At 43.9% G+C, this 27,947-nt stretch overlaps 1 protein-coding gene across 1 annotated transcript in view; it reads left to right on the top strand.

Annotated features, from left to right (window-relative positions):
- Positions 1-27,947, top strand: part of LOC126284222 (calcium release-activated calcium channel protein 1-like) — a 153,337-nt gene that overhangs the window by 68,210 nt on the left and 57,180 nt on the right. Inside the window, exon 2 of the mRNA XM_049982995.1 lies at positions 27,418-27,567. Within this exon, the coding sequence (XP_049838952.1) occupies positions 27,418-27,567 (150 nt within the window). The remainder of the gene's footprint in view (positions 1-27,417; positions 27,568-27,947) is intronic.

Raw genomic sequence — 27,947 nt, forward strand, 5'->3', positions numbered from 1 at the left:
CGGTGGATGGTTTGGACGGGAGGAGAGTATAAGCTTTCGAGGTGTGGTGCAACAGAGGAGTGCTGAGGATTAGATGGGTGGATCCCATAACTAACATCCTTCTGAATCTGTTTTGTGTATTCATCTCTTGGTCTCCCTCTACGATTTTTACCCTCCACGCTGCCCTCCAATGCTAAATTGCTGATCCCTTGATGCCTCAGAACATGTCCTACCAATTGATCCCTTCTTCTAGTCCAGTTGTGCCACAAACTCCTCTTCTCCCCAATTCTATTCAATACCTCCTCATTAGTTATGTGATCTGCCCATCTGATCTTCAGCGTTCTTCTCTAGCACCGCATTTCGAGGGCTTCTATTCGCTTCTTGTCCGGACTATTTGTTGTCCATGTTTCACTTCCATGCATGGCTGCACTCCGTGCAGGTGCTTTCAGGGGTGATTTCGTGACACTTAAATCTATACTCGATGTTAACAAGTTTCTCTTCTTCAGAAATGCTTTCCTTCCCATTGCCAGTCTACATTTTATATCCTCTCTACTTCGACCATCATCAGTTATTTTGCTCCCCAAATAGCAAAACTCCTTTACTACTTTAAGTGTTTCATTTCCTAATCTAATACCCTCAGCATCTCTCGACTTAGTTCGACTACATTCCATTATCCTCGTTTTGCTTTTGTTGATTTTCATCTTATATCATTCTTTCAAGATGCTATCAATTTCGTTCAACTGCTCTTCCAAGTCCTTTGCTGTCTCTGACAGAATTACAATGTCATCGGCAAACCTCAAGGTTTTTATTTCTTCTCCATGGTTTTTAATACCTACTCCGAACTTTTCTTTTGTTTCCTTCACTGCTTGCTCAATAAACAGATTGAATAACATTGGGGAGAGGCTACAACCCTGTCTCACTTCCTTCCCAACCGCTGCTTCCCTTTCATGCCCCTCGACTCTTATAACCGCCATTTGGTTTCTGTACAAATTGTGAATAGCCTTTTGCTCTCTGTATTTTACTCCTGCCACCTTCAGATTCTGAAAGAGAGTATGCCAGTCAGCATTGTTAAAAGCTTTCTCTAAGTCTACAAATGCTAGAAACATAGGTTTGCCTTTCCTTAATCTAGCTTCCAAGATAAGTCGTAGGGTCAGTATTGCCTCACGTGTAGAATGGTAGAGAAGTAGTGTGAAAATGGTTCGATGAACCCTCTGCCAGGCACTTAAGTGTGAATTGCATAGTAATCATGTAGAACTCACATTTTTAATTGCAACATTTACAGGGGGCCAACATTTTGTATTTGCCTCAGGATGTCTCTTATCAACCGATTCCTTATTTTAGTCAAATTATGCCATAAATTTATTTTTCACCAGTTCGATTCTGTGCCTCCTCATTAGGTGTTCGACGTACTCATCTAATATTGAACATTTTTCTGTAGCGCCACACTTCAAAAGTTTTAATGCTCTTATTGTCTGAATTCTTTCTCGTTTATGTTTCATTTCCGTACATGGCTACACTCCAGACAAATACGTTCAGAAAAGACTTCTCACATTTAAATTTATATTCGATATTAACAGGTATCTCTTTTTGAGAAACGTTTTTCTTTATTACCAGTCTGCACTTTATACGCAATCTTCTTCAGCTTTCATCTTTATTTTGTTGCCCAAACAGCAAAACCAGCCTATTACTTATAGTATATTAGTTCCTAATCTAAATCCTCCAGTATCATCTAATTTAATTCCACTTTACTGTTATTTTACTTTTGTTGCTGTTCATGTTAAAACCTCTTTTCATGACATTATTCATTCCGTTCGACTTCCCTTTCAAGTTTTTTCCCGTCTCTGACCGAGTTACAAAGTTAACTGAATCTTCCATCGGTTCTTGGCACAACATGATAACAATGTTGAAAAGGAAAACTCTTCTTAATGTTCTCCTGCATTGTATTTCTTTGGTCACGAAGCAGCTTTCGGCATATCAGGCCATCTTCAGATGGAAAATGAATGTCGCAAACACAGACAAACATGATGTATAGTTTACACAGAATATACAAAAATGAAAAAGTGTTTACATAGGAAAATACTACAATAATTACATTAACTAAAAAAAGGAGTAAACAAAGTTTGTGTGTGGAGATTTAAGAAATGATGAGAAATGCGGTGAACCTCAGCTTCTTTATTTCTTCCTCTGAACTTCACTGTTAATTCCCTTTTCCAATTTATTCTTTGTAACCTTCACTGTACAGACTGAATAACATCTGAGATAGGCTACACTCCTATGTCACTCCCTACCGAGCTACTCATTCCCTTTCATGTCCTTCGACTTTCATAAATACAGTCTGTCTTGAATACCAGTTGTAGGCAACTTCTTCTTTCCTGTACTTCATCCCTGTTAATCGTATCTTCAGAATTTCAAAGAGTGTATTTCCGTCAGTATCGTCAAAACCTTTTTGATGAAGGAGGTATCACCCTCCGAAACGCGCAGTAAAGACACAAGTAAAAATTACTGAGTACAGCTGTTTGTGTAATCCTATTGCCTAATCGTTAATGGTAGACTTTCCATTATCGTCAGACAAGGCAGTAATGTACGGAGAAGGCGTGTAGTTAGATACGTGTTACTAAATGCTGACAGATTTGTAGTTGATAAGCGCTTAATCCAAAGGTTAGCGAGATCCGGAACATAAGTGAATGCAATGTAATGCCTGTAAATGGCCGAAACGCTCCGGCATCGTGTGACTGTGCAAACTGCAACCACTCACTGGAACTAATCGGGGTCTTGGCCATCTGGTATCTTCTGTGCAGATTTACGTAAGCCAGAAACTCTTCATAAACATAACATCGAGGAAGGCAGATGCCGGAGTCACATACACTGGAGTAGCCGTAAAGAAGTATAATTCTCGCGCGGAACAGGTCGCTTAGAAGACTGTGCTATCGACTTTTGAGTACTGTTTTTCGGTGTGGTACCATTAGCAGTTTGGATTAATGGGAGTAATGGAAAAGATGCAAATATAAGCTGCACCATCCGTCACGAGTTTGAGTAGTCAATGTGAGATGGTCATTGGTTATGTTCGAGAAACACTGGAGACACTGCGAGAAGGGGATGGTTCCAGTTACCGGAGGACTGCATTCCAAAACGACCCCATAAGTGTACTACTTCCTCCGACTTTAATCTCGCAGAATAATCACAACTACAAAATTACCAAAACCGGGTGCATGGAAAAGAAAACGATTTAATGGAAAACAGCACGGATTCAGTAAATATCGTTATTGTGAAACACAAGTAGCTCTTTATTCACGAGAAGTAGTGAGCGCTATTGACAGAGGATCTCAAATTAATTCCATATTTCTAGATTTCCAGAAGGCTTTTGAGTCCTTCCTCACCAGCGAATTCTAATCAAACTGTGTGCCAGTGACATACATTGTAATTGCGCGAATGGATTCGTAATTTCCTGTCAGAAAGGTTACAGTTCCTATTACTGACGGAAAGTCGTCGAGTAGAACAGAATTGCTATCTGACGTTCCCCAAGGAAGTGTTACAGGCCCTCCGCTGTTCCTAATCTACATAAATGATTCAGGAGACAGTCTGGGCATCCATCTTATATTGTTTGTAGATGATACTGTTACTTATCGTCTAGTAAAGTCGCCAGATGATCAAAACCAATTGCGAAATGATTCAGACAAGATATATGTAGGGTGTGAAAAGATTAAAAGTGGCAATTGACTCTAAATAATGAAAACCGTGAAGTCATGCATGCGAGTACTAAAAGGAATCCGCTGAATTTCAGCTACATGATAAATCACACAAATCTGAAGGCTGCCAGTTCAACAAAATACGTATGGAAATATCACATAGATAATGTGCTGGGGAAAGCGAAACAAACACTGTTTTTTATTGGCAGTACAGTTATAAGATGCAACAGCAGCTAACGAGACTGCCTATACTACGCTTGTCCGTCCTTTGGTAGAATACTGCAGTGCAGTAGCGAATCTTTAGCAGACAGAATTGTCGGAGGACCGCGAGAAAGTTCGAAGGGCAGCTCGTTTCGTATTATCGCAAAATTAAGGAGAGAGTGGCACGGATATGATGCACGAGTTGGGTGGCAATCATTAAAACAAAGGTGGTTTTTGTTGCGACGAGATATTTTCACGAAGCTGCAATCACCGACTGTCTACTCCGAATGCGAAAATGTTTTATTGGTGTCCACCTACATAGTGAAAATTGATCACTGCAATACGATTAAAAAAGTCAGAGCTCGCACGGAAAGACTTAAGTGTTCGTTTTTCACACGCGCTCTTCGAGTTTGAATGTGTAGCGAAATACACTACTGGCCAATAACATTGCTACACCAAGAAGAAATGCAGATGATAAACGGCTATTCATTGGACAAATATATTATACTAGAACTGACATGTGATTACATTATCACGCAGTTTGGGTGTATAGATCCTGAGAAATCAGTACCAGAACGACTACCTCTGGCCGTAATAACGGATTTGATACGCCTGGGCACTGAGTCAAACAGAGCTTCGATAGCGTGTACAGGTACAGCAACGCATGCAGCTTCAACACGATATCACAGTTCATCAAGATTACTGACTGGCGTATTAAGACGAGCCAATGTGCGTTCACCGCGATGTCGCCAAACACGGATGCGACCATCAGAACCTGGATTCATCCGAAAAAAAATGACGTTTTGCCATTCGTGCACCCAGGTTCGTAATTGAGTACACCATCGCAGGCGCTCCTGTCTGTGATGCAGCGTCAAGGGTAACTGCAGCCTTGGGTTCCAAGCTGATAGTCATCCATGCTGCAGCAAACGTCGTCGAACTGTTGGTGCCGATGGTTCTTGTCTTGAAAAGGTCCCCATCTGTTGACTCAGGGATCGAGACGAGGCTGCACGACCCGTTACAGCCATGCGGGTAAGATGCCTGTCATCTCGACTGCTAGTGATACGAGGCCGTTGGGATCCAGCACGGCGTTCCCTATTACCCTCCGGAACCCACCGATTCCATATTCTGCTAACCGTCATTGGATATCGACCAACGCGGGCAGCAATGTCGCGATACAATAAACTGCAATCGCGATAGGCTACAATCCGTCGGAAACGTGATGGTACGCACTTCTCCTCCTTACACGAGGCATCACAACAACGTTTCACCAGGTAACGCCGGTCAAGTACTGTTTGTGTATGAGAAATCGGTTGGAAACTTTCCTCATGTCAGCACGTTGTAGGTGTCGCCACCGGCGCCAACCTTGTTCAAAATGATTCAAATGGCTCTGAGCACTATGCGATTTAACTTCTGTTCTCATCAGTCGCCTAGAACTTAGAACTAATTAAACCTAACTAACCTAAGGACATTACACACATCCATGCCCGAGGCAGGATTCGAACCTGGTTCCAGACTGTAGCGCCTAGAACCGCACGGCCACTTAGGCCTGCGCCAACCTTGTGTGAATGCCCTGAAAAGCTTATCATTTGCATATCACAGTATCTTCTTCCTGTCGGTTAAATTTCGTATCTGTAGCACGTCATCTTCGTGGTGTAGCAATTTTCATGGCCGGTAGTGTAGCTAGCAGATGGTTCCCTGTACCCCTCTGTCTGGTACTTCATTGTCAGTTGCCGAGTAGTTATGTAGATACAGATGTAGCAATGCAGCGAGCGGAAAACTGTTTACAATTTGTACAGAAACCAGATGGCAGTTATAAGAGTCGAGGGGCATGAAAGAGGAGAAGTGGCTGAGAAGAGAGTGAGGCAGGGTTGTAGCATGTCCCCAATGTTTTTGAATCTGTGTATTGAGCAAGCAGTAAAGGAAACAAAAGAAAAATTTCGAGTAGTAATTAAAGTACAGGGAGAAGAAATAAAAACTTTGAGGTTTGGCGATGACATTGTAATTCTGTCAGAGACAGCAAAGGACTTGGAGGAGCAGTTGAACGGTATGGACAGTATCTTGAAAGGAGTATATAGGATGAACATCAACAAAATCAAACGATGATAATGAAATGTAGTCGAATTAAGTCAAGTGATCCTAAGGGAATTAGATTAGGAAATGTGTAACTTAAAATGGTAAATGAGTTCTGCTATTTTGGAAGCAAAATAACTCATGATGGTCGAAGTAGGGAAGATAAAACCGTAGACTGGTAGTGGCAAGAAAAGCGTTAAGAAGAAAAATTTGTTAACATCGAGTATAGATCTAAGTATCACGAAGTGCTTTCTGAAAGTATTTGTATGCAGTGTAGCAATCTATGGAAGTGAAACATGAACGATAAACAGTTTAAACGAGAAGAGAACAGAAGCTTTTGAAATGTGCTGCTACAGAAGAATGCTGAAGATTAGATGGGCAGATCACATAATTAATGAAGAGGTACTCAATAGAATTGGGGAGAAGAGAAGTTTGTGGTATGACGTGGCTAAAAGGAGGGATCAGTTAGTACGACACATTCTGAGGCATCAAAGGATCACCAACTTAGTACAGGAAGGAAGTGTGAGGGGTAAAAATCGTAGAGGGAACCCAAGAGATGAATACCGCAAGCAGATTCAAAGGAATGTAGATCGCAGTTGTTACTCGGAGATGAAGAGGCTTGCACAGGATACGGTAGCATGGAGGGCCGTATCGAGCCAGTTTTTGGACTGAAGACCACAACAACAAACAGCCTGTGTAGTTACTAGATTATTTTTGTAATTTCTTGCATGTTCGAGTGCTTACTACGCACAAGCTTTTTATTTTAATAACAGTGTAGCATACCCTACCGCAGTTGCTATACATCCTCATATCGACCCTCGCAACGTACAGTCTCCTGTTTGTTTTGGTTAGTATAGCTCAGTGTGGGACAGACCGTCGGTGACAGAGCATCACGTGTTCCTGCTGCTAACAAGCCAAGTACACCGTTCGTTTACTACATATTTTTACGAGCTTCAAACGGGAGCGACTGTAGTAATGGATAGGAACTGTGATTGCTGTTTACAGATGGGGGCTGAGTTGACGACCCTTCGCTCACAGCTGCAGGTTGCATTGGCTTCCGTCACACAGCTTGAAGCTGCGGCCAAGGGGCATCACTGTGGTGGCGGGGGGGGGGGGGGGGGGGGGGGAGGGTACTGCCTGCACTAAGGTTGACTCCTCATCCGTGGTCGAGTGGGAGATCATTCCAAAGTCTGGCAGGGAGCGAAAACCTTTCCTAGGGGCCGATCGTAGGGCTTCCCCGGTTCGTTTGACGAACAGTTTCGGGCATTATCTGTGGCTGACGATGTCTCTGAGCCGGATGCATCGTCCACCCTGGACAAGAGGAAGCTTCTCGGCTCACAAGGTCTGGGCGTTAATTGAGTGTAGGTTTGCTGGTAGCTGGGAGCTCCAACATTAGGAGCGTAATGGGGCCCCTTAGGAAAATGGCTGCCAAGGAGGGGAAGGAAGCCAGTGTGCACTCCGTGTGCGTACTGGGGGGAGTCATTCCAGATTTAGAAAGGGTCCTTCCGGATGCCATGAAGACTACAGCGTGCAGCCAGCTGCAGGTGGTGGCTCATGTCGGCACCAATGACGTGTGTCGCTTTGGATTGGAGGAGATTCTCTCTAGTTTTGGGCGGCTAGTGGAAATGGTAAAGACGGACAGTCTTGCTAGCGAGATTAAGGCGGAGCTCACCATCTGCAGCATTGTCGATAAAACGGTCGATAAAACCGACTGTGTTCCTGGTGCAGAGCTGATTGGAGGGCCTGAATCAGAGGCTCAGGTGGTTCTGTGGCCGTGTAGGCTGCATATTCCTTGACTTGCGCATTGGGTGGTGGGTTTCCAGGTTCCGCTTAATGGGTCAGGAGTCCATTACACACAGGAAGCGGCTACACAGGTAGTGGGGGCTGTGTGGAAGAGACTGGGTGGTTTTTTAGGTTAGGGGGCTTCAGGGAACCACAGAAAGGGCGTATGTCTAAAAGGGGGCAGGTAAAACACAGCAAGTTAGTTGTAGAAACGATCGGTATTGTAGTTGTAAATTGTCGTAGTTGTGTTGGACAACAACCAGAGCTCCAAGCTCTAATAGAAAGAACTGAAGCTCAAATAGTTATAGGTACAGAAAGCTGGCTAAAGCTGGAAATAATTTCCAACAGTGTTCAAAAAGGATAGATTAAACATAGTTGGTGATGGAGAATTTATTGCTGCCAGAAGTAGTTTGCCTTTTAGTGAAATTGAAGTAGGTAGTTCCTGCGAAATACACTCCTGGAAATTGAAATAAGAACACCGTGAATTCATTGTCCCAGGAAGGGGAAACTTTATTGACACATTCCTGGGGTCAGATACATCACATGATCACACTGACAGAACCACAGGCACATAGACACAGGCAACAGAGCATGCACAATGTCGGCACTAGTACAGTGTATATCCACCTTTCGTAGCAATGCAGGCTGCTATTCTCCCATGGAGACGATCGTAGAGATGCTGGATGTAGTCCTGTGGGACGGCTTGCCATGCCATTTCCACCTGGCTCCTCAGTTGGACCAGCGTTCGTGCTGGACGTGCAGACCGCGTGAGACGACGCTTCATCCAGTCCCAAACATGCTCAATGGGGGACAGATCCGGAGATCTAGCTGGCCAGGGTAGTTGACTTACACCTTCTAGAGCACGTTGGGTGGCACGGGATACATGCGGACGTGCATTGTCCTGTTGGAACAGCAAGTTCCCTTGCCGGTCTAGGAATGGTAGAACGATGGGTTCGATGACGGTTTGGATGTACCGTGCACTATTCAGTGTCCCCTCGACGATCACCAGAGGTGTACGGCTAGTGTAGGAGATCGCTCCCCACACCATGATGCCGGGTGTTGGCCCTGTGTGCCTCGGTCGTATGCAGTCCTGATTGTGGCGCTCACCTGCACGGCGCCAAACACGCATACGACCGTCATTGGCACAAAGGCAGAAGCGACTCTCATCGCTGAAGACGACACGTCTCCATTCGTCCCTCCATTCACGCCTGTCGCGACACCACTGGAGGCGGGCTGCACGATGTTGGGGCGTGAGCGGAAGACGGCCTAACGGTGTGCGGGACCGTAGCCCAGCTTCATGGAGACGGTTGCGAATGGTCCTCGCTGATACCCCAGGAGCAATAGTGTACCTAATTTGCTGGGAAGTGGCGGTGCGGTCCCCTACGGCACTGCGCAGGATCCTACGGTCTTGGAGTGCATCCGTGCGTCGCTGCGGTCCGGTCCCAGGTCGACGGGCACGTGCACCTTCCGCCGACCACTGGCGACAATATCGATGTACTGTGGAGACCTCACGCCCCACGTGTTGAGCAATTTGGCGGTACGTCCACCCGGCCTCCCGCATGCCCACTGTACGCCCTCGCTCAAAGTCCGTCAACTGCACATACGGTTCACGTCCACGCTGTCGCGGCATGCTACCAGTGTTAAAGACTGCGATGGAGCTCCGTATGCCACGGCAAACTGGCTGACACTGACGGCGGCGGTGCACAAATGCAGCGCAGCTAGCGCCATTCGACGGCCAACACCGCGGTTCCTGGTGTGTCCGCTGTGCCGTGCGTGTGATCATTGCTTGTACAGCCCTCTCGCAGTGTCCGGAGCAAGTATGGTGGGTCTGACACACCGGTGTCAATGTGTTCTTTTTTCCATTTCCAGGAGTGTAGTATGGGCAGAGGCTATACTTGACAATCGGACAAAATGATTAATTGGGTCGTTTTACCGACCCCCCGACTAAGAAAATATAGTAGCTGAAGAGTTCAAAGAAATTTTGAGTCTCATTTCAAAAAAGTAACCCACTCATACAATTACAGTAGGTGCTGACTTTAATCTACCCGCGATATATTGGAAAAATTCTACGTATAAAGCCGGCGGCAGGCATAAAACATCATCCGAAATTGTACTGAATGCTTTCTCAGAAAATTATTTTGAACAATTAGTTCATGAGCCCACTCGAAGCGTAAATGGTTGCGAAAGCATACTTGACCTTTTAGTAACAAATAATCCTAGACAAATAGTGAGTGTTGTGACAAATACAGGGATTAGCGACCACAAGGCAGTAGCTGCTAGGCTGAATACCGCAACTCCTAAAACCATCAAAAAGAAATGCAAAGTATGTCTATTGAAAAAGCTGATAAAAATGCTCTTAACGCCTTTTTAAGAGACAGTCTACACCCCTTCCGATCTGATCATGTAAGCGCAGAAAAGTTGAGGAATGATCTCAAAGAGATAGTATCGACAGAAATTGAGAGATATATACCACATAAATTAATAAGTGATTGTACTGATCCCCCATGGTACACAAAACGAGTCAGACCGCCGTTGAAGCAGCAGCGAAAAAAGCATGCCAAATTTAAAAGAACGCAAAATCCCCAAGACTGGCAAAGTTTTGCAGGAGTTCGAAATACAGCGCGTACTTCAATGCGAGATGCTTTCAATAATTTCCACAACGAAATTGTGTCTCGAAATCTGGCAGAAAACCCGAAGAGATTCTGGTCATATATAAAGCACACCAGTGGCCAGACGCATTCAGTACCTTCACTGCACGACAACAACCGCGAAGTCACTGATGACAGTGCCACCAAAGCAGAGTTATTAAACACGATTTTCCGAAACTCCTTCACCAAAGAAGACGAAGGAAAATTCGCGAAATCTAGTCAAGAATAACTGGCAAGATGAGAAACATAGAAATAGATATCCTCGGTGTCGCAAAGCAGCTCAAGTCACTTAATAAAAGCAAGGTTTCCGGTCCAGGTAGTATACCAGTCAGATTCCTCTCAGAGTACGCTGGTACGATAGCTCCATATTTAGCAATTATATACAACCGCGCGCTTACAGAAAGATCCGTACCTAAAGACTGGAAAATTGCTCAAGTCACATCAATCCGTTGAATTAAAGGCCCATATCACTAACGTCGATTTGCAGTAGGGATATGAACATATACTGTATTAGAACATTATGAAGTACCTCGAAGAAAACGGTTTATTGATAGGTAGTTTGCACGGGTTCAGAAAATATCTTTGTTGCGAAACACAACTAGATCGTTATACTCATGAAGTAATGAGTGCTATCGACAGGGGATGTCAAATTGATTCCATATGTTTAGATTTCCAGAAGGCTTTCGACACCGTTCCTCACAAGCGTCTTCTAACCAAACTGCGTGACTATGGAATATCGCCTCAGTTGTACAACTGGATTCGTGATTTCCTGTCAGAAAGGTCACAGTTCGTAGTAATAGACAGAAATTCATCGAGTAAAACAGAAGTAATGTCCGACGTTCCTCAAGAAAGTGTTATAGGCCCTCTGCTATCTATATTAACGTCATAGGAGACAATCTGAGTAGTCTTAGATTGTTTGCAGATGATGCTTTCATTTACCTACTTGTAAAGTCATCAGATGACCAAAACGAATTGTAAAATGATTTAGATAAGATAGCTGTATGGTAAGAAAAGTGCAAATGACCCTGAATAAAGAAAAGTGAAAAATTATTCACATGAGTAGTAAATAAAATGCGCTACATTCCAATTACGCGATAAGTCACACAAATGTGAAGGCTGTAAATTCAATTAAATACTTAGGGATTACAATTACAAATACCCTAAATTGGAGCGATCACATAGATTATGTTGTGGGAAGAGCAAATCAAAGACTGAGATTCATTGGCAGAACCCTTGGAAGGTGCAACAGGTTTACTAAAGAGACTGCTTACACCACGCTTCCTGTTCTGGAGCATTGCTGTGCGGTGTAGGATCCGCTTCAGATGGCACTGACGGATGACATCGAAAAGTATAAAGAAGTTCCTTTTGTATTATCGCGAAGTAGGGGAGAATGTACCACGGAGTGATAAGTGAACTGGAGTGACAATCATTAAGACAAAGGCGTTTTTCGTTGTGACGGGATCTTCTCATGAGATTTCAATCACCAGTTTTCTCCTCCGATTGTGAAAACATTCTGTTGACACCCACCTACATACGGAGAAATGATCATCACGATAAAATAAGAGAAATCATGGATCGCACAGAAAAATTTAAGCGCTCGTTTTTCCCGCGCGATTTCGAGAGTGGAATGGTAGAGAGATAGCTTGAAGGTGGTTCGTTGAACCCTCTGCCAGGCACTTTATTTTGAGCAGCATAGTAATCATGTAGATGTAGATGTAGATGCAGAAGAGTACCGACAATCTTTCCTCCAGTACACGTACGCTGAGGCAATGATATGACACTGGGACGCTATGAATCCTGCGCCACACACGGTTACGAGTTCAGGCGCAGATGCAGACAAGTGAGCCCTGAGCCAAGAGGGACAAACGCTTTTGGCTCGTTACGATCGCTCGACATTCAGCCTACTGTAGCTACGGTCCGCTCTCAGCCTGACGTCCACTGCTGTCCCTCTGACGTAAGAGACTGCGTGAAAAATGGTCCAGAGGCGTGCCAGTGCATGCGTAATTGCCCGGACTCCACTGTCCTCAGCTTCGCTCTAGGTCTGGGCGACCAATCTCGTCCATGCCGCCCGCCACGCATCTTCTGTGACGTCAAAGACCGCAGACGCTGTCAGCGAGGTCTTTCACAGTCCGTTCCGCGCGTCGCTCGAGCATCGCTGCCGGACTGGGCCATATGGCGTGCGACTCCTCGCTTTATGAATGGGATATGAATGACAGACCAGGAATTAAAAATGGCGTGAGACAGGAACGCAGTAATTATTTTCTAGTGTTTGACCTGTACGTCAAAGAAGCTATGAAGAAAAATCTTCTGACTGGAGGGCCAAAGAATGTGGTAATCTTCCTATCGGAAAGTGAATGTTAAAGCCGGTGTTATTAAGTCAGTTCGCTCTCTTACCTTCTCGATATCGACGCGCAATGGATCTACACTACTGGCCATTAAAATTGATACACCACGAAGATGACGTGCTACAGACGCGATATTTAACCGACAGGAAGAAGATGCTGTGATATGCTAATGATAAGCTTCTCAGAGCATTCACACAAGGTCGGCGCCGGTGGCGACACATACAACGTGCTGACATGAGGAAAGCTTCCAACCGATTTCTCATAGACAAACAGCTGTTGACCGGCGTTGCCTGCTGAAACATTGTTGTGATGCCACGTGTAAGGAGGAGAAACGCGTACTATCACGTTTCCGACTTTGATAAAGGTCGGATTGTAGCCTATCGCGATTGCGATTTACCGTATCGCGACATTGCTGCTCGCGTTGGTCGAGATCCAATTACTGTTAGCAGAATATGGAATCGGTGGATCGCAACGGCCTCGTATCACTAGCACTCGAGATGACAGGCATCTTATCCACATGGCTGTAACGGATCGTGCAGCCACGTCTCGATTCCTGAGTCAACAGATGGGTACGTTTGTAAGACAACAACCATTGGCATGAACAGTTCGACGACGTTTGCAGCAGCATGGACTTCCAGCTCAGAGACCATGGCTGCGGTTACCCTTGACGGTGCATCACAGACAGGAGCGCCTGCGATGGTGTACTCAACGACGAACTTGGGTGCACGAATGGCAAAACGTCATTTTTTCGGATGAATCTAGGTTGTGTTTACAGCATCATGATGGTCGCATCCGTGTATGGCGACATCGCGATGAACGCACATTGGAAGCATGTGTTCGTCATCGTCGTACTGGCGTATCACCCGGCGTGATGGTATGGGGTGCCATTGGTTACACGTCTCGGTCACCTCTTGTTCGCATTGACGGCACTTTGAACAGTAGACGTTACATTTCAGACCCGTGGCTCAACCCTGCATTCGATCCCTGCGAAACCCTACACAACCGCATGTTGCAGGTCCTGTACGGGCCTTTCTGGATACAGAAAATGTTTGTCTACTGCGCTGGCCAGCGCATTCTCCAGATCTCTCATCAACTGAAAACGTCTGGTCAATGGTGACCGAGCAACTGGCTCTTCAGAATACGCCAGTCACTACTGTTGAAGAACTGTGGTATCGTGTTGAAGCAGCATAGTTAGCTGTACCTGTACACGCCGTCCAAGCTCTGTTTGACTCAATGCCCAGGCGTATCAAGGCCGTTATTACTGCCAGAGGTGGTTGTTCTGGGTACTGATTTTTCAGGATCTATGCACCCAAATAGCGTGAAAATGTAATCACTTGTCAGTTCTAGTATAATATATTTGTCCAATGAATACCCGTTTATCATCTCCATTTCTTCTTGGTGTAGCAATTTTAATGGCCAGTAGTGTAATATTCTGTAGCAGTTTATCTACATTCAAACTGCTCCCAGACCCTACCATTGGTCCGGAAAATAGGCACCGCAATCTGTCACAACGCCGATTCAAACTAGTCTTTTGTCTCCTTGCCATCTATAGTTTCCTCCATAAACAAAACAGGCGACAACCTGAAGTTAAAAGAGAGAAGCACAACACAACAACTCCACGTTTCAATTTTCTGTTACCTGAGAGCGTCTCGTTCGTTAAACAACCCCTCTAGCTAGCTGATGGCCCCATGTTCTGCTTCGCGTCCTCTCCCCACAAAACAGCAGCAGCTGCCTTTAAAATGGCATTCCTTTCCCCGCGATCTGGACGCAGTCGGAAACTCTTACGACACTTCTCGCACGGAACAACAACTTTTTTGGTCAGTGACGATCACTTAGTACCAACACCAGAAACAGATTCCAAAACATTGCCTCCGCCTCAGAGGACTCGAAACTTGCCCCGTCCACCCCATGTGGGTTGCCGGTAATTGCGAAACCGCTCCACGAAATTGTTTTCACATTCTGCGCTCCGGCCGCCCGACCTCAGGAACAGAATTCAGTTTCCACTGGCCGTTCCCAGTTTCCAGAAAAGTTGAATCCAAAAATAAATTATCCGGAGGCTGCAAAAGAAAAGCCGTTGAAGTAGTCGTAATACCATTGCCTTCGGATGAGAGTGTGGTCCCTATAAGAGCGGTTACGCCCGAAACTCGCCGTTTACAGGGTCAGTGGCGCACACCAACAGGACGACCGGGCGGGCACGTATTACATTACATTACGTTAATACTTGTTCCATAGATCATGAATACGACATTTCGTATATACTACTTCATATTTAAAAACTCGTCTACTGAGTAGAAGGAGTTGTCAGTCAGAAATTCGTTTAATTTGTATTTAAATGTGGGGGTTGGCTGTCTGTCAGATCTTTAATGCTACTTAACAAATGACCAAAGATTTTTGTGGCATCATAATTCACCCTTTTCTGTGACAGAGTCACATTTAGCCCAGAATAGTCAAGGTCATCCTAACTTCTAGGTTTGTAGCTAGGCACTTCGTTATTATTTTTGAACTGGTTTGGGTTATTAAGAACAAATTTCATAAATGAATGTATGTATTGCGAAGGTATTGTGAATATCCGGAGTTCTGGTGATCTTGCGTGGGCTCCAGCTATTATTCTGATTACACGCTTTTGTGCAATGAATTGTTTTTCTCGTAATGATGAATTACCCCAAAATATGATGCCACATGAAAGCAGTGAATGGAAACAGACATAGTAGGCTAATTTACTGAAATGTTTACCATTCTTCCAGTTCAGTTTCTCATCAATGCACACACAGAAATTTTTAGTATTCTGCCTAACAACAGACTTCTGTTCACAGACTATATTTATCAATGGTGTTATGCAATGTACTGTACAGAATTCTGTAACTGTTTTTTTTCTCAAAATTTAGCGAGAGTCCATTTTCAGAGAACCGCTTAGTAATTTTCTGAAAGACATTATCTGCAATTTCCTCAGCTAATTCTTGTTTGTTGGCTGTGATTACCATTCTTGTATCATCAGCAAAAAGAACTAGCTTTGCATCTTCGTGAATATAAAGTGATAGGTCATTAATATATATTAAGAGCAACAAGGGACGCAAGACTGAACCCCGTGGGACACCATTTTTTATATCTCCCCAGCTAGTGGAGACTGCTGATTTTCGCAGGCTATCTGCACTGTTAATTTCAACCTTCTGAATTCTGCAAACAATCCTGTTGGCAGAGCATCCGCAACTGAGCATTATAGCAGAGGTTGAAGATACTGCTTCAATTGCAAATTACTTTATTTTGACACGACCGGTTTCAGCCTGTTATAAGCCCATCCTCAGGTGTCGTAGCTGTGCTGTGGTCACCGAGCGCCGCGCGTACCAGGCACGGTGTGCTGTCTATAAGCGCAGAACAGGGAGTACACACAGCACTGGGGGACCGCAGCACATGTAAGACACCTGAGGATGGGCTTACAACAGTTCGAACCCGGTCATGTGAAAACTAAGTAATATACAACTGAAGCGGTATTTTCAACCTCTGCTTCTGAATTCTTCCAATTAAATATGAATTCAACCATTTGTCCCACTCATACTACGATACCTAAGCTTATCTAGAAGAGATTCATGATTCACCAGTCCAAAGTCTTTGAGATATCACAAAATATCCCAATGAGTGATTTTCGATTATTCGGAGCATTTAATATTTGATCAGTGAAAGAATATGTAGCATTTTCTGTTGAAAAGCCTTTCTGAAAAGCAAATTCACAATTTGTTAATACTTCATTGTTACAAATATGTGAAACTATTCTTGAATATATTAATTTCTCAAGCATTTTGAATAAATCTGTCAAAAGTGAGATTGGGCAGTAGTTGTTAGCATCAGACCTATCCCCTTTTTATGCAATGATTTGAGAATAGCATATTTATGTCTATTTGGAAAGATGTCCTGTTTCAGGGAGCTTCTACACATGTGGGTAAGAATTCTACTTATCTATTGGGAACAATGTTTCAATACTTTGCTGTGAATGCCATCAATTCCTTGCGAGCTTTTGGTTTAGAGTGAATTTATTATTTTCCTAATTTCAATAGGAGAGGATGGTTGAGTTTCAGTTTTATCAAATTGCAAAGGTATTGTCTCTTCCATAGACTGAATTCCATTTTCTAACGAATATCTGGATCCAGTATTATCTACAAAGCGTACACCGTCGACTGTCCATTGCGAGCTGAAAACAGAGAAATGTTGGATTTAGGAGAATCAAAGCAGTGGAGTGAGTTTCCTGATAGCAGAAGGAGTTCAAATGGCTCTGAGCACTATGGGACTTAACTTTTGAGGTCATCAGTTCCCTAGAATTTAGAACTACTTAAACCTAACTAACCTGAGGACACCACACACATCCATGCCCGAGGCAGGATTCGAACCTGCGACGTAGCGATCGCTCGGTTCCACACTGAAGCGCCTAGAACCGCTTGGCCACACCGGCTGGCATATATAGCAGAAGGAGTAGTGGGGGTAACGGAAATTCATATAAGAATAGCACAAGTGTATGGAGAGCGCTGAACGTCTGTTGCAATTCCGACGCTCAACCCGACCTCTCGGGCAATGTCAGCTACCGCAACTTGCCAATCTTCAGTAATGAGCGCATCACCTGCTGGACAATGCTAGTGGTAAATGTAGCGTGGCGTTTCTTTCTGAATGTACCTTATATAATACAAGAAAAACAGTTACAGTTGGGCGGAACTGCGACATGATATACGCGAACATAAGTTTCTGGGTTAAAACAACGGTTGCCGCGCGGAATTAGCCGAGCGGTCTTAAGGAGCTGCAGTCATGGGCTGTGCGGCTGTCCCGGCGGAGGTTCGAGTCCTCCCTCGGGCATGGGTGTGTGTGCTTGTCATTAGCATAATTTAGGTTAAGTAGTGTGTAAGCTTAGGGACTGATGAGCTTAGCAGCTAAGTCCCATAATATTTCACACACACATTTAAAACAATAGTTAATTCCGCAGTGCTATCTATTGTAAACTGTGGTCGATTGCAACATCGACAATGCGCGTACACTCCTGCGACGATTATGTAATAACAACAATCAAATCAGTATGTAACAATCTGAACAACATCCTCCACTATCACGGAATGATAAAAACGTTTCCACCAAGGGCAGGCAACTCACCTCTGATCCCAGTCATGCAAATTTCTCAGACAGACAGCTGAGCAGCTCCTATATACAGCGCTCGAAAGGTCATTTACAATTTGTACAGAAACTGAGCTGAAGTTATCAGAGTCGAAGACCACAAAAGCGAAGCAGCAGCTAAAAATGTATTGAGGTAAACTATTAGAGTGCGAAATGAGAAATTAAAAATATTAGATCAGTTTTGTTATGTGGGGAGCAAATAACTGACGATAGTCGTAGTAGGGAAGATACCCACCAGGGTAGCCGAGAGCGCTAACGCGCTGCATCCTGGACTCGGGTTGGCGCGCCGGCCCCAGATCCAATCCGCCCGGCGGCTTTACGACGAGGGCCGATGTGCCGGCCAGCCTGGATGTGGTTTCCAGGTTGTTTTCCACGTTCCGCTAGGTGAATACCGGGCTGGTCCCAATGTCAAGCCTCAGTTACACGGCTCGCAGATATCTGAACACATTCGCACTATCCCATGGATTACACTCGATGCAGATAGTGGAGTACACTAATTCCGTCCCAGGAGCACGTCCCAGGGGGCCACCCCTTACACATTAACATGCCAAATCCGATTAACGATGGCTGACCCTGAGGGACAAGGCTCAAGCGATAGAAATAGTCGAAGTAGGGGAAGATATAAAATTCAGACTGAAAATAGCAAGAAGAGCATTTGTAAATATGAAAAAAATTTTAACAACGAATATACATTTAAATAACTACATTTACCTTACGTTCGCAGACTTGTTGAATGTTACACAGTCCAGTCACATTAACGTGACCACCGCGTATGTTCCTCGTCAAAGTGCAATAACCACTCACAGATTGTGGGTTGCAGAGGGTATACGTATCCTGTACCGGGAACGAGTGCAGTTGTCGTAAAATGGAAACGGAGCTATTCATCTAGTGTCAAAAAGAGCATGATCATAGCTTTTCAGGCTAAGGGAGGAAGCATTTTCGAAGTTTGTGAACTGTTCTCGTGCTGGTGCGTTTAAAATATATCGTGCATGGCAAAATAGCGCCATCCAAAACCAGTGTCGAGACAATTGCGATGCTCAGGCTTGAACAACGGCTGCGGAGACGTGTACAGGCGAATAGATGTGCAACTATTGAGCTATTGAACACCCAGATAAACCAAGGGGCTACCAAAAGTGTCTCCTCAACGCCGATCGTTGTTACATACAGGTCGGTGCAGCAGGACCTGCTGCATGCACGCATGCTAACTGCTGTTCACGGGCGACGAGTCCGCAGCTCATGGTCTTGTGGTAGCGTTCTCGCTTCCCGCGCACCGGGTCCCGGATTCGATACCCGGTGGGGTCAGGGATTTTCCCTGCCCCGAGATGTCTGGGTGTTGTTGAGTTGTCTTCATCATCATCATTGATCCCCATTACGGTCGGAGGAAGGCAATGGCAAACCACCTCCGCTAGGACCTTGCCTAGTCGGCGGTGTGGGTCTCCTGCATCGTTCCCTACGCACTTCCGAGTATGGAACCTCATCATGACTGGCGACGAAGGCTGAAATTTGCATGTGATTACTGCAACTGGACGTCCAGTGTGACCTTTCTAGATGTATTACGTTTTATGATCCATCGTGAGGCGTAGCGCCGTATACCCATCCTGCCTTGGAGGCGGTTAAGTGGGAGATGTGTCTCAGAGCTGGATGGTGACAGATGGTGACGCGAGACTGGACGCGCACGTAGTTTATGTATCAGCCGATAGAGGACAATATTGAATAGGGGACTGTGATTTAGTTTCGATTGTACCCACTAGAGTGCACTAAAGTAATAGAATGTTTTTCATAAACTGTTCTAGTATTATCGTAAATTGTTATTGTGTCTTTTTGTGTACGTAAACTGTGTAACCTCCCCACAAAATAAATAATATGAATAATATTCTCATTTAGTGTAACCTCCCCACAAAAATAATTTCCGTAACTTCCCAACAGTAAGAAATATAATTATTTATAGCATTCAGCGTAACCTCCCACAGATAAATTCCGTAACCTACCAATAATACAATGTGACAAACCTCTCAATAAAATTGTCGCTCACTTATAACCTTTCAATAATTGACAGTCAATTCAACTTGGTAAATTTTGGACGTCAGCAGTGCTGCGTCATGGCCCTGATACTTCATTCTGAATAAACTGAAAAATCTCACCTTAATTAGGTCGCCGGATAACGCGTATATATATATGCTCCTATAAGAAATTTTTCTGGCGCAGCTAAGTGCAATGCTGGCCGATAGATTTGTCTTATAGAAAAGGAAAGAACTGATTTTTCTTTTCAATAATCGGGATGACCAAGGATCGGAGAAATTAGTAAATTCTTTAAATTGAAATGAATGATTGTCAAAAGTTACTTTTTATGAGAAAGATTCTTACTAAGCGATTTTTTTTAAAAACATTTACATGGGACTTGATATAACAATACTACATATGCGCGAGGCTGCTTTTACCTTATCCTACAACGCTCAGGCTCTGCCATCGCTCCCCAGCACCGGCCCAGCCAACTCCGTACACACGACTGCCCGCTAGTAACAACTTACTCCTACTGCCACACAGTTCCTACTGCAGTCAACATTGCTCTTTGGTCTCAGATTCTCTTATAGCTTACATGTCGCAGGCAGCGCGTGAGCAATACATCGAAATTACATCTGCTCGAGTGTGCTAGCAAACATATTCTTTAATCATGGACCTCTTAAAACTGTTATAAATGAGTTTTAGCAGTATGAATGATGCGTGAGTGTGGTTTAAGGTTAATATGAAGATAATTGTTTAACGAGTTATGCAGTGGGATTTAGTGTGGGAACATTTCGAAGAAGTATGGCTGTGGACAAAGGGGATTTTTGTAGAATAGATTTGTAAAGTAAGTTTATGGTAAAGGGGAAGTTAATTCAGGTATAAATAACAATAGTAAATAACTTTATGGATAGACAAAAACTTCAGCATATTAGATAATGACGTCAGTAAAAATTGCAGTTTTTAGGTTTACTATTTTGCGATTGGTTGTTGATGAAAAGCGTGGACTGACGCGGGAGAATGCTGTTTTGCTATTGGCTGTTGAGTAAACTGACCAATGCTAGAGCAATATTCTTCTCTGCTGGTAGAGAAGACCTAGAGTATTCTACAGAGGAGTCGGAGCCTAGCCATGTAACAGTTCGGACGTGTGTAGTAGTAGTTCCGATGGAAATGATAAGTTGCCGGATCTAGCAGTGTTTCATACATCAAAAGTGTTGAAAAGTGAAGGCATAATTGTTCCGGTGGGTCTGTAGAAATTTCGGAATTCTTAAGTGAATTTTGTGACGAGAAAAGACATAAATTCCACGTGTCATATTGAGCAGGTCGGTGGCTAAAAACTGTGACTCCATTAGGTACCCACAGACTTAATATTTGTCGAGCATACTCAATCAAAAACAATCCGTATTTCTGTAGCTATTACGTTTTAATGCAACACCACAAACTTGCTAACGTGAGTGAAGGGGATTGTGTGTTAAGACTAGCACCGGCTTGGCAGTGATACTTGTTCACCTAAGTTTCAGAATACATTACTTAAGGACAAAATTTCCAACCTTTCATTTCGTGTGAAAACTTTCTCCCGAAACGTAAATTAGTGACTTTAATTGTAGCCTGGTTCACGTTGAAGTACCATAGGTTCCGCTCGGCTTCCCTACTGATGATCTGCTGAGACAATGTTCACAGGTAGGTGCAGGTTCGTCGTAAAGGGACGGAAGGAACCGCGCCGCCGCAATCTGACTGATGTCCATTACCGTGTACGGCGGGAAATGTCTGCAAGCAAAGGCTCCAGACCGGAGAAGGCAGCGTTGTGGCCTGGGGGATGATTTCGAGGCATTCATTGGGTGACTTCGTCATTCTGGAAGACAGAATAGACGAACACAAGTCTGCATCTATTCGTGGGGACCATGTCTAACCCCATATGCAGTTCAAAGAGCACCAGGATGAGTTTACTGCACCCCCCTGGCAACCAGACCCTCCGGATTTAAACCAGATCGAGAATCTGTGGAACCATCTCGATGGGTCTGTCTGCATCACGTATGCTCAGCAGAGGAAACTGGAGCTGGTCCGGTACTGGAGTCGGCGTGGCTCAATATCCTTGTCCGTACCTTCCACAAGCTGACTGACTCTGATCCTGCGTGTCTTACTGGGCGAAAAGAGAACAGGAGCTTTTACAGTGTGCTGTCACACAAGACTGCTGAGTGTTAGGTGGGAGAATGGAGAAATACTGAGGAGGTACTAAATCGATTTGGGGAAACAAGAAGTTTACGACACTAAAAGGAGGAGTCGGTTGTTAGGGCACATCACGACCTATCATGCAGTAGTGAATTTGCTAATGGAACGAAGTGTGTGTTGTAAATTAACAGGTGTTTTACACAGTTCAGAAACTGGTTCTCTACTTCTGAAAAAAAAACTTTTTAATAATAAAACATGACCTATACAAGGAATCTGACTACTCCTGTTAGTCATGGACGAAAAAAAATGGCATAATCTTTGTCAGAGCGCACAGAATCTTATGTGGGCCCAATAAGATGTCAATTTTAATACAAATATGGTATGCCAATGTTTATGTAACAAAAAAATAAATTAGGTAATTCAGTACAATTATTATATAGATGCGATAAATCACTTCTGAAAGCTAGCTACTCTTTCTTCCTCTTTGATCGTCATATTGCCAACAAAATTAAATACAGTTAACCCAAGCAAAACACAAAATTACTCTGTCAAACTCTGAACTCGTACCTGAAGACTGCAAAAATTCGACAAGACAGCATTGAAACAATACTGTCCTGACACTTAACAGTCGCCATCTGAAAAGAAACTGCTTCTATGCTTCTGAAATAAAACTCTTTTAAGTAATTAGTCATGGAAGAAAAAAAATTGGCGTAGTCTTTGTCAGAACGTGCAGAATCGTATGTCGGGCCAATAAGACGTCAACTTTAATCTAAATATGGTATGCCAATGTTTACGTAATAAAAAAATAAATTAGGTAATTCAGTACAATTATTATGTAGATGCGATAAATCACTTTAATGGGGGAAAAATGACAATTAAAGTCAATGTAATTCCAGTAAACATGCAAAAGTAAAAAAAAAAAAAAGTGTAGAAGCCTACATAGACATCGCGTATCTGCTAGATGCCCACGAAATACGTAGTTTTGTTTTGAAGCTGACAGCCAATGAGAAGATAGGTGCAAAAATACTATTGGTCAGTTTTCAAGCAGTCACAGCGGACAGCATCAGCTGGTAATATACGTAATTTTATGGTAGCTAATTTTTTTGCACAAAAATTAAATATATACTCCCCCCAAAAGAAGTTACACACAAACATTAAAATAAAATTATGATGAGCAGCAAAATGTCTGAGAAGAATTTTGAAAGAAAATTGTTAATTAAACTTTAATTTGGCGGGTTTTCAACACTGTCAACAATACGAAACAATGGAAAGAATATTTATTGGAACTAAACAAAATTGAACCTTGATATTGTGACAGTATTTTTGAAACAGATAATTTTACTGCAAAATCTTTAATTTTGAAATGAGAGAAAGCGTAATAATTTTTTTTAATGCCGTAACTGTTGCTGCAGGCAATGCGATGACGTCAGCGGTGGTCCGTGCGGACTATGTGTGTAGTTAATCCTGGTTCGTGGCGTGAGGATAATGATGGATCCTCCTGTTTCATTAATATTCCAGTTACGGCGGTGGTCCACGTCTCCGTTGTAGTCGAATCAGCTGGCAGCACTGGCGCCATAATAATATTTCCAGTGTGTGCGTTGTCGTTACGCGCGCGACGTTTTGTTATTAAAAGTTCATTAATCACGCAGTGCACGTAGGTCGGAATCATGCAATGTCTTTAGTATTTACGATATATAGCCGGTTAATGCCAATACTTCGCACAGTTCTTTCACCGTGTTGCCACAGGAAATCAGTCACATGTGTTTATCACTATCACAGTCCGTTAAACATCAGTTCACGTCGTCGTCTTTAAGACAGTTTGGATGATATAATAAACCTTTCTTGATCAAATCACAGCACTGTTTTTTTTTTTACTTAACATTTTGGTTTGTTCCGCTTTCACGCAATTCTAACAGTTAGTGTCTCCACACGACAATGGTGTCTGGTTCACGGCTAATTGTCACAAGTTCCCACAATATGTAAAATCGTCACCGCAAACACTCGATATACTTTTCAGGTTTTACTGTTCACTTAATAAAGCACGATCTTCTATTAACACAGCGGACGCACTTTAATTAATTGTTCCTCGGCGTATCACCGTCTTTCACGCCGAACTTGCACCGTTTCTCCACCCGCGAACCAGCCACGATACACAACTCGCACTCTATCGACAGTCGTTCGCTCTCTCTCTGACACAGTACTTCTCCTAGCCTAACCAAAGATTTACAAAGCATATAAAACCAGAACATTCATATTCGTACAATATAAAATATAAAACAGTAGCAAAATGAATGAAGAAACAATGTGACGTATAAACAAATAGAGAATAGTTGAAATAAATGATACATACGTACTATGACAAGGTAATGCACAAAAGAAAAAAATATATATGATCGACTTTCGGGGAAAGTAATGTCTTTACACCCATCAAGCAATAGTGAATTTGGCAATGGAAGGAAGTGTATACAGGTATCGTGCACAGTTTCACTAAAAGAAGGAGTCAGTTGTTAGGGCACACCATGATTCATCAAGCAATAGTGAACTTGGTAATGGAAGAGAGTGTGTTTTGTAAGGAATACTCCTATTTTGACGTCATAATGTATCTACGTTGTACTCCTTGCTTGTCCCTGGCTTTCGGAACTTTCGGAGCCTTTTGTCTGACGGAGCGTTGTCTCACTGTATAATGGCAACAATGTCCCAGCACTAGTACCTGCGCGCCATCTTGGCGTGAGGAGGAGAATCGGTGTTGAGCTTCGGTACGGAGCGTGCGCAGAATGCCACACTGCGGGTGAATAACGTGCATAATTTGGTAGAAAGTGGCGTTAAAAGTGTTACGTCCGTTTGTAGAAGAAAATTGTTTTAGTAACTGCGTTATTTCGCGGAAAGGCGTGTGGGATTAAGAGATTTATTGCTTATAACAGGGTTATGTTGCAGAATCGAATGGTTCAAATGGCTCTGAGCACTATGGGACTTAACATCTGTGGTCATCAGTTCCCTAGAACTAATTAAACCTAACTAACCTAAGGACCTCACACACATCCATGCCCGAGGCAGGATTCGAACCTGCGACCGTACCAGTCGCGCGGTTCCGGACTGAGCGCCTGAACCGCTAGACCACCGCGGCCGGCTTGCAGAATCTCTCGTTGCCGTAGAGAAACATATTGTTAGTACAACCTAAATGAGAAGACTTCCGTGATCAGTAATTTCTTGTTTAATTAGTGTGGAAACGGAACGTAGCAATCGCTACTTCAGTGTGAATGTAAAATAATCATAATTGTTAAATGAGACGAGGTGAGTGTAGGCATTTTTACGTGCTACAGCGACAACAAAACGAAATAATTTGTTATGAACTGTTATTATTTCAAAGTGACATTTTTCTTTCTTTAATTAAGTAACTTTAGTATATGAAAGCTACAAAAGACACGTATTCATATTAGGCACGTGGTCAGGTTATTTTTGTAATGAAGCATGATCTGTGTGTAAAGTTCCCATACTTGAGTCCGATAACGGCAGAAACAAAGAATAAATACACCAATAACGAGAAGCAGGAGCTTTGGACAGTGTGTATCTGGGGGGAGGGGAGAAAGGGGGCGGGAAACTGCATCGAGAGACCAAGGCTACAGTACAATCAGGAGGTTCAACTAGTTGCTGGGCGCAGCAGTTACGTGGATATGAGGAGGCCTATAGGCGATAGACTCTCATGGAGAGCTGCATCAAACTAGTCTTCGGACTGAAGACTACAACAACATTGTTATAGTGATAAAAGATTATTTTTGTAAATAATTTAGTTTCTTGAATAAACTGTGATCGAACCACTATAGACGTCTCTGGTTTCCACTTGGTTGGGTTCTTCGAAATGGTTGGATGTTTTGATGAGTCTCACTCCCTTAGCCTTATGGCGAATATGATGAGAGTGACATACACAGGAGTGTCGTGGCAAAACCCAAAAAGTTTATATAAGGTGTGCCCAAATGAAAAGGACAGTATAGTTACATGTAAATAAATTTTATTGATTATGCGATAATTACAATTCATCTGGAACAGTACAACTACACGTAACTGGAATTGATTGATACACTGATCCCAATGCGTAGGAATGGAGCGGATGGCTTCAGTGTAGAAACCCGTGGGTTGCTGACGGATCCAGTTTTCCACTGTGTACTGCACCTCCTTGTCACAGGTGAACCTCTGACTTTTCAGAGATTGTTTTGAGAAGCCAAAGGTATGCGAGGGGAGATATCGGGGCCATAAAGAACCTTCCACAGAAATTTTTGAAGGAACTCGAGGGTCTTCTTGGCCATATGTGGCCTAGCATTGTCCTGGAGAATCACTATCCCATTCAAGAACTTGATTGTGCACTTGTTCTCCAAGGCCTATTTCAGCCTCAGCAACGTGTTGCAATTCTGCTTGGCGTTAACTATTGTGCCCTGTGGTAGACAGTCGATGAGTAGAGGTCCTTCTTCGTGGAAAATGGAACTGAGCATCACTTTTGCGGCCTTCGAGGCAGAGTGAGTCATTTTTTGGACGGGAGGAGCCAGGACGCCGCCACTCCATGCTCGTCTGTTTGGAGGAAGAGGTGAAGTGATGACACCATGTCTCATCACATCCATTTTAGATTCTCGGAATCTCTGAAAGATGCTTGGGCATCCACTGTGCACAAACTTTGCCATAACGAAGCTTCTCGTGGATTATGTGATGCGAAGTTCCTTCAACAGCAATGCCACTTATGGTGATCCGACGATTCGTCCGTATTAGCTGCCCCACAGCCGAAATCGTGGCACTGGAGGTGACAACGTGCGCCTGCCCAGGGCATGGCATGTCCTCGAGGTTTACACATCCCACCTCATAATGTCGGCACCACAGAATGTTTTGCACAGTGCGAGACTCTACTCTCTGTACACCTCTTCTCATCCTGCGAGCCGGCCGGTGTGGCCGTGCGGTTGTAGGCGCTTCAGTCTGAAACCGTGTGACCGCTACAGTCGCAGGTTCGAATCCTGCCTCGGGCATGGATGTGCGTGATGTCCTTAGGTTAGTTAGGTTTAAGTAGTTATAAGTTCTAGGGGACTGATGACCACAGATGTTAAGTCCCATAGTGCGCAGAGCCATTTGAGCCATCATCTTACGAAAACAACTCTCCAGAAATGAGGAAATTGCTGCGAAGCCATTAACTCCGCTTGTGCAAGCAGAAACACGACCACGCCATCGTTTGGAAAACCAACCACTCGCTGGAACTAAATACAAAGCCGCTACAGCGACGGTCTCCTTTTGAATTGGGCATACCTCACAATGGTTTCACTGCAGGGAAGCACAGCGGGGCGAGATAATGCGAGCCTTTTTATTAGTACCCAGTACCTGTGTACGGCGACTAACACGCTCGCTCGCTTCCAGCCGGGGGCGGATGAGGTGCTGGGGCGGCTCGTGCTGCTGCAGTCGCTGGAGAACGAGCGCGGCCGGCTGGAGCTCCGCCAACTGCACCGCACCAGGTCGCGCCTGCGAGCCTCCTCCTCGGCATCCATCATCCTCTGCGCCTTCGCCATGGTGAGTCACGATGGGCGCCAACAGTCGGCTACAGTCCCTTGGTTCACATTTACGATGTAGATAGCATAAACTCAGTCTGCTGCAACTGAATGTTCATTTTGTTTCTAACCATACATGTTTCGCCTGTTTGTCTAGGCATCATCAGAAGTGTATAATTTAACGTAAATTTCTTCTCTGCTGGTCCCACAGCATATACCAGGTGGTTATAATTTAACCTTCTCTATTTAACACCTTATATCACAGAATATCAGTTTGAATTCCGTAGAAATGTTGGAACACACGAGGCAATATTGGCCCTACGACTTATCTTGGAAAATAGATTTAGGAAAGGCAAACCTACGTTTCTAACACTTGTGAACTTAGAGATAGCTTTTGACAAG

This window comes from Schistocerca gregaria, chromosome 8 (assembly GCF_023897955.1).
Source record: "Schistocerca gregaria isolate iqSchGreg1 chromosome 8, iqSchGreg1.2, whole genome shotgun sequence".
NCBI classification, from domain to species: Eukaryota; Metazoa; Arthropoda; class Insecta; order Orthoptera; family Acrididae; genus Schistocerca; species Schistocerca gregaria.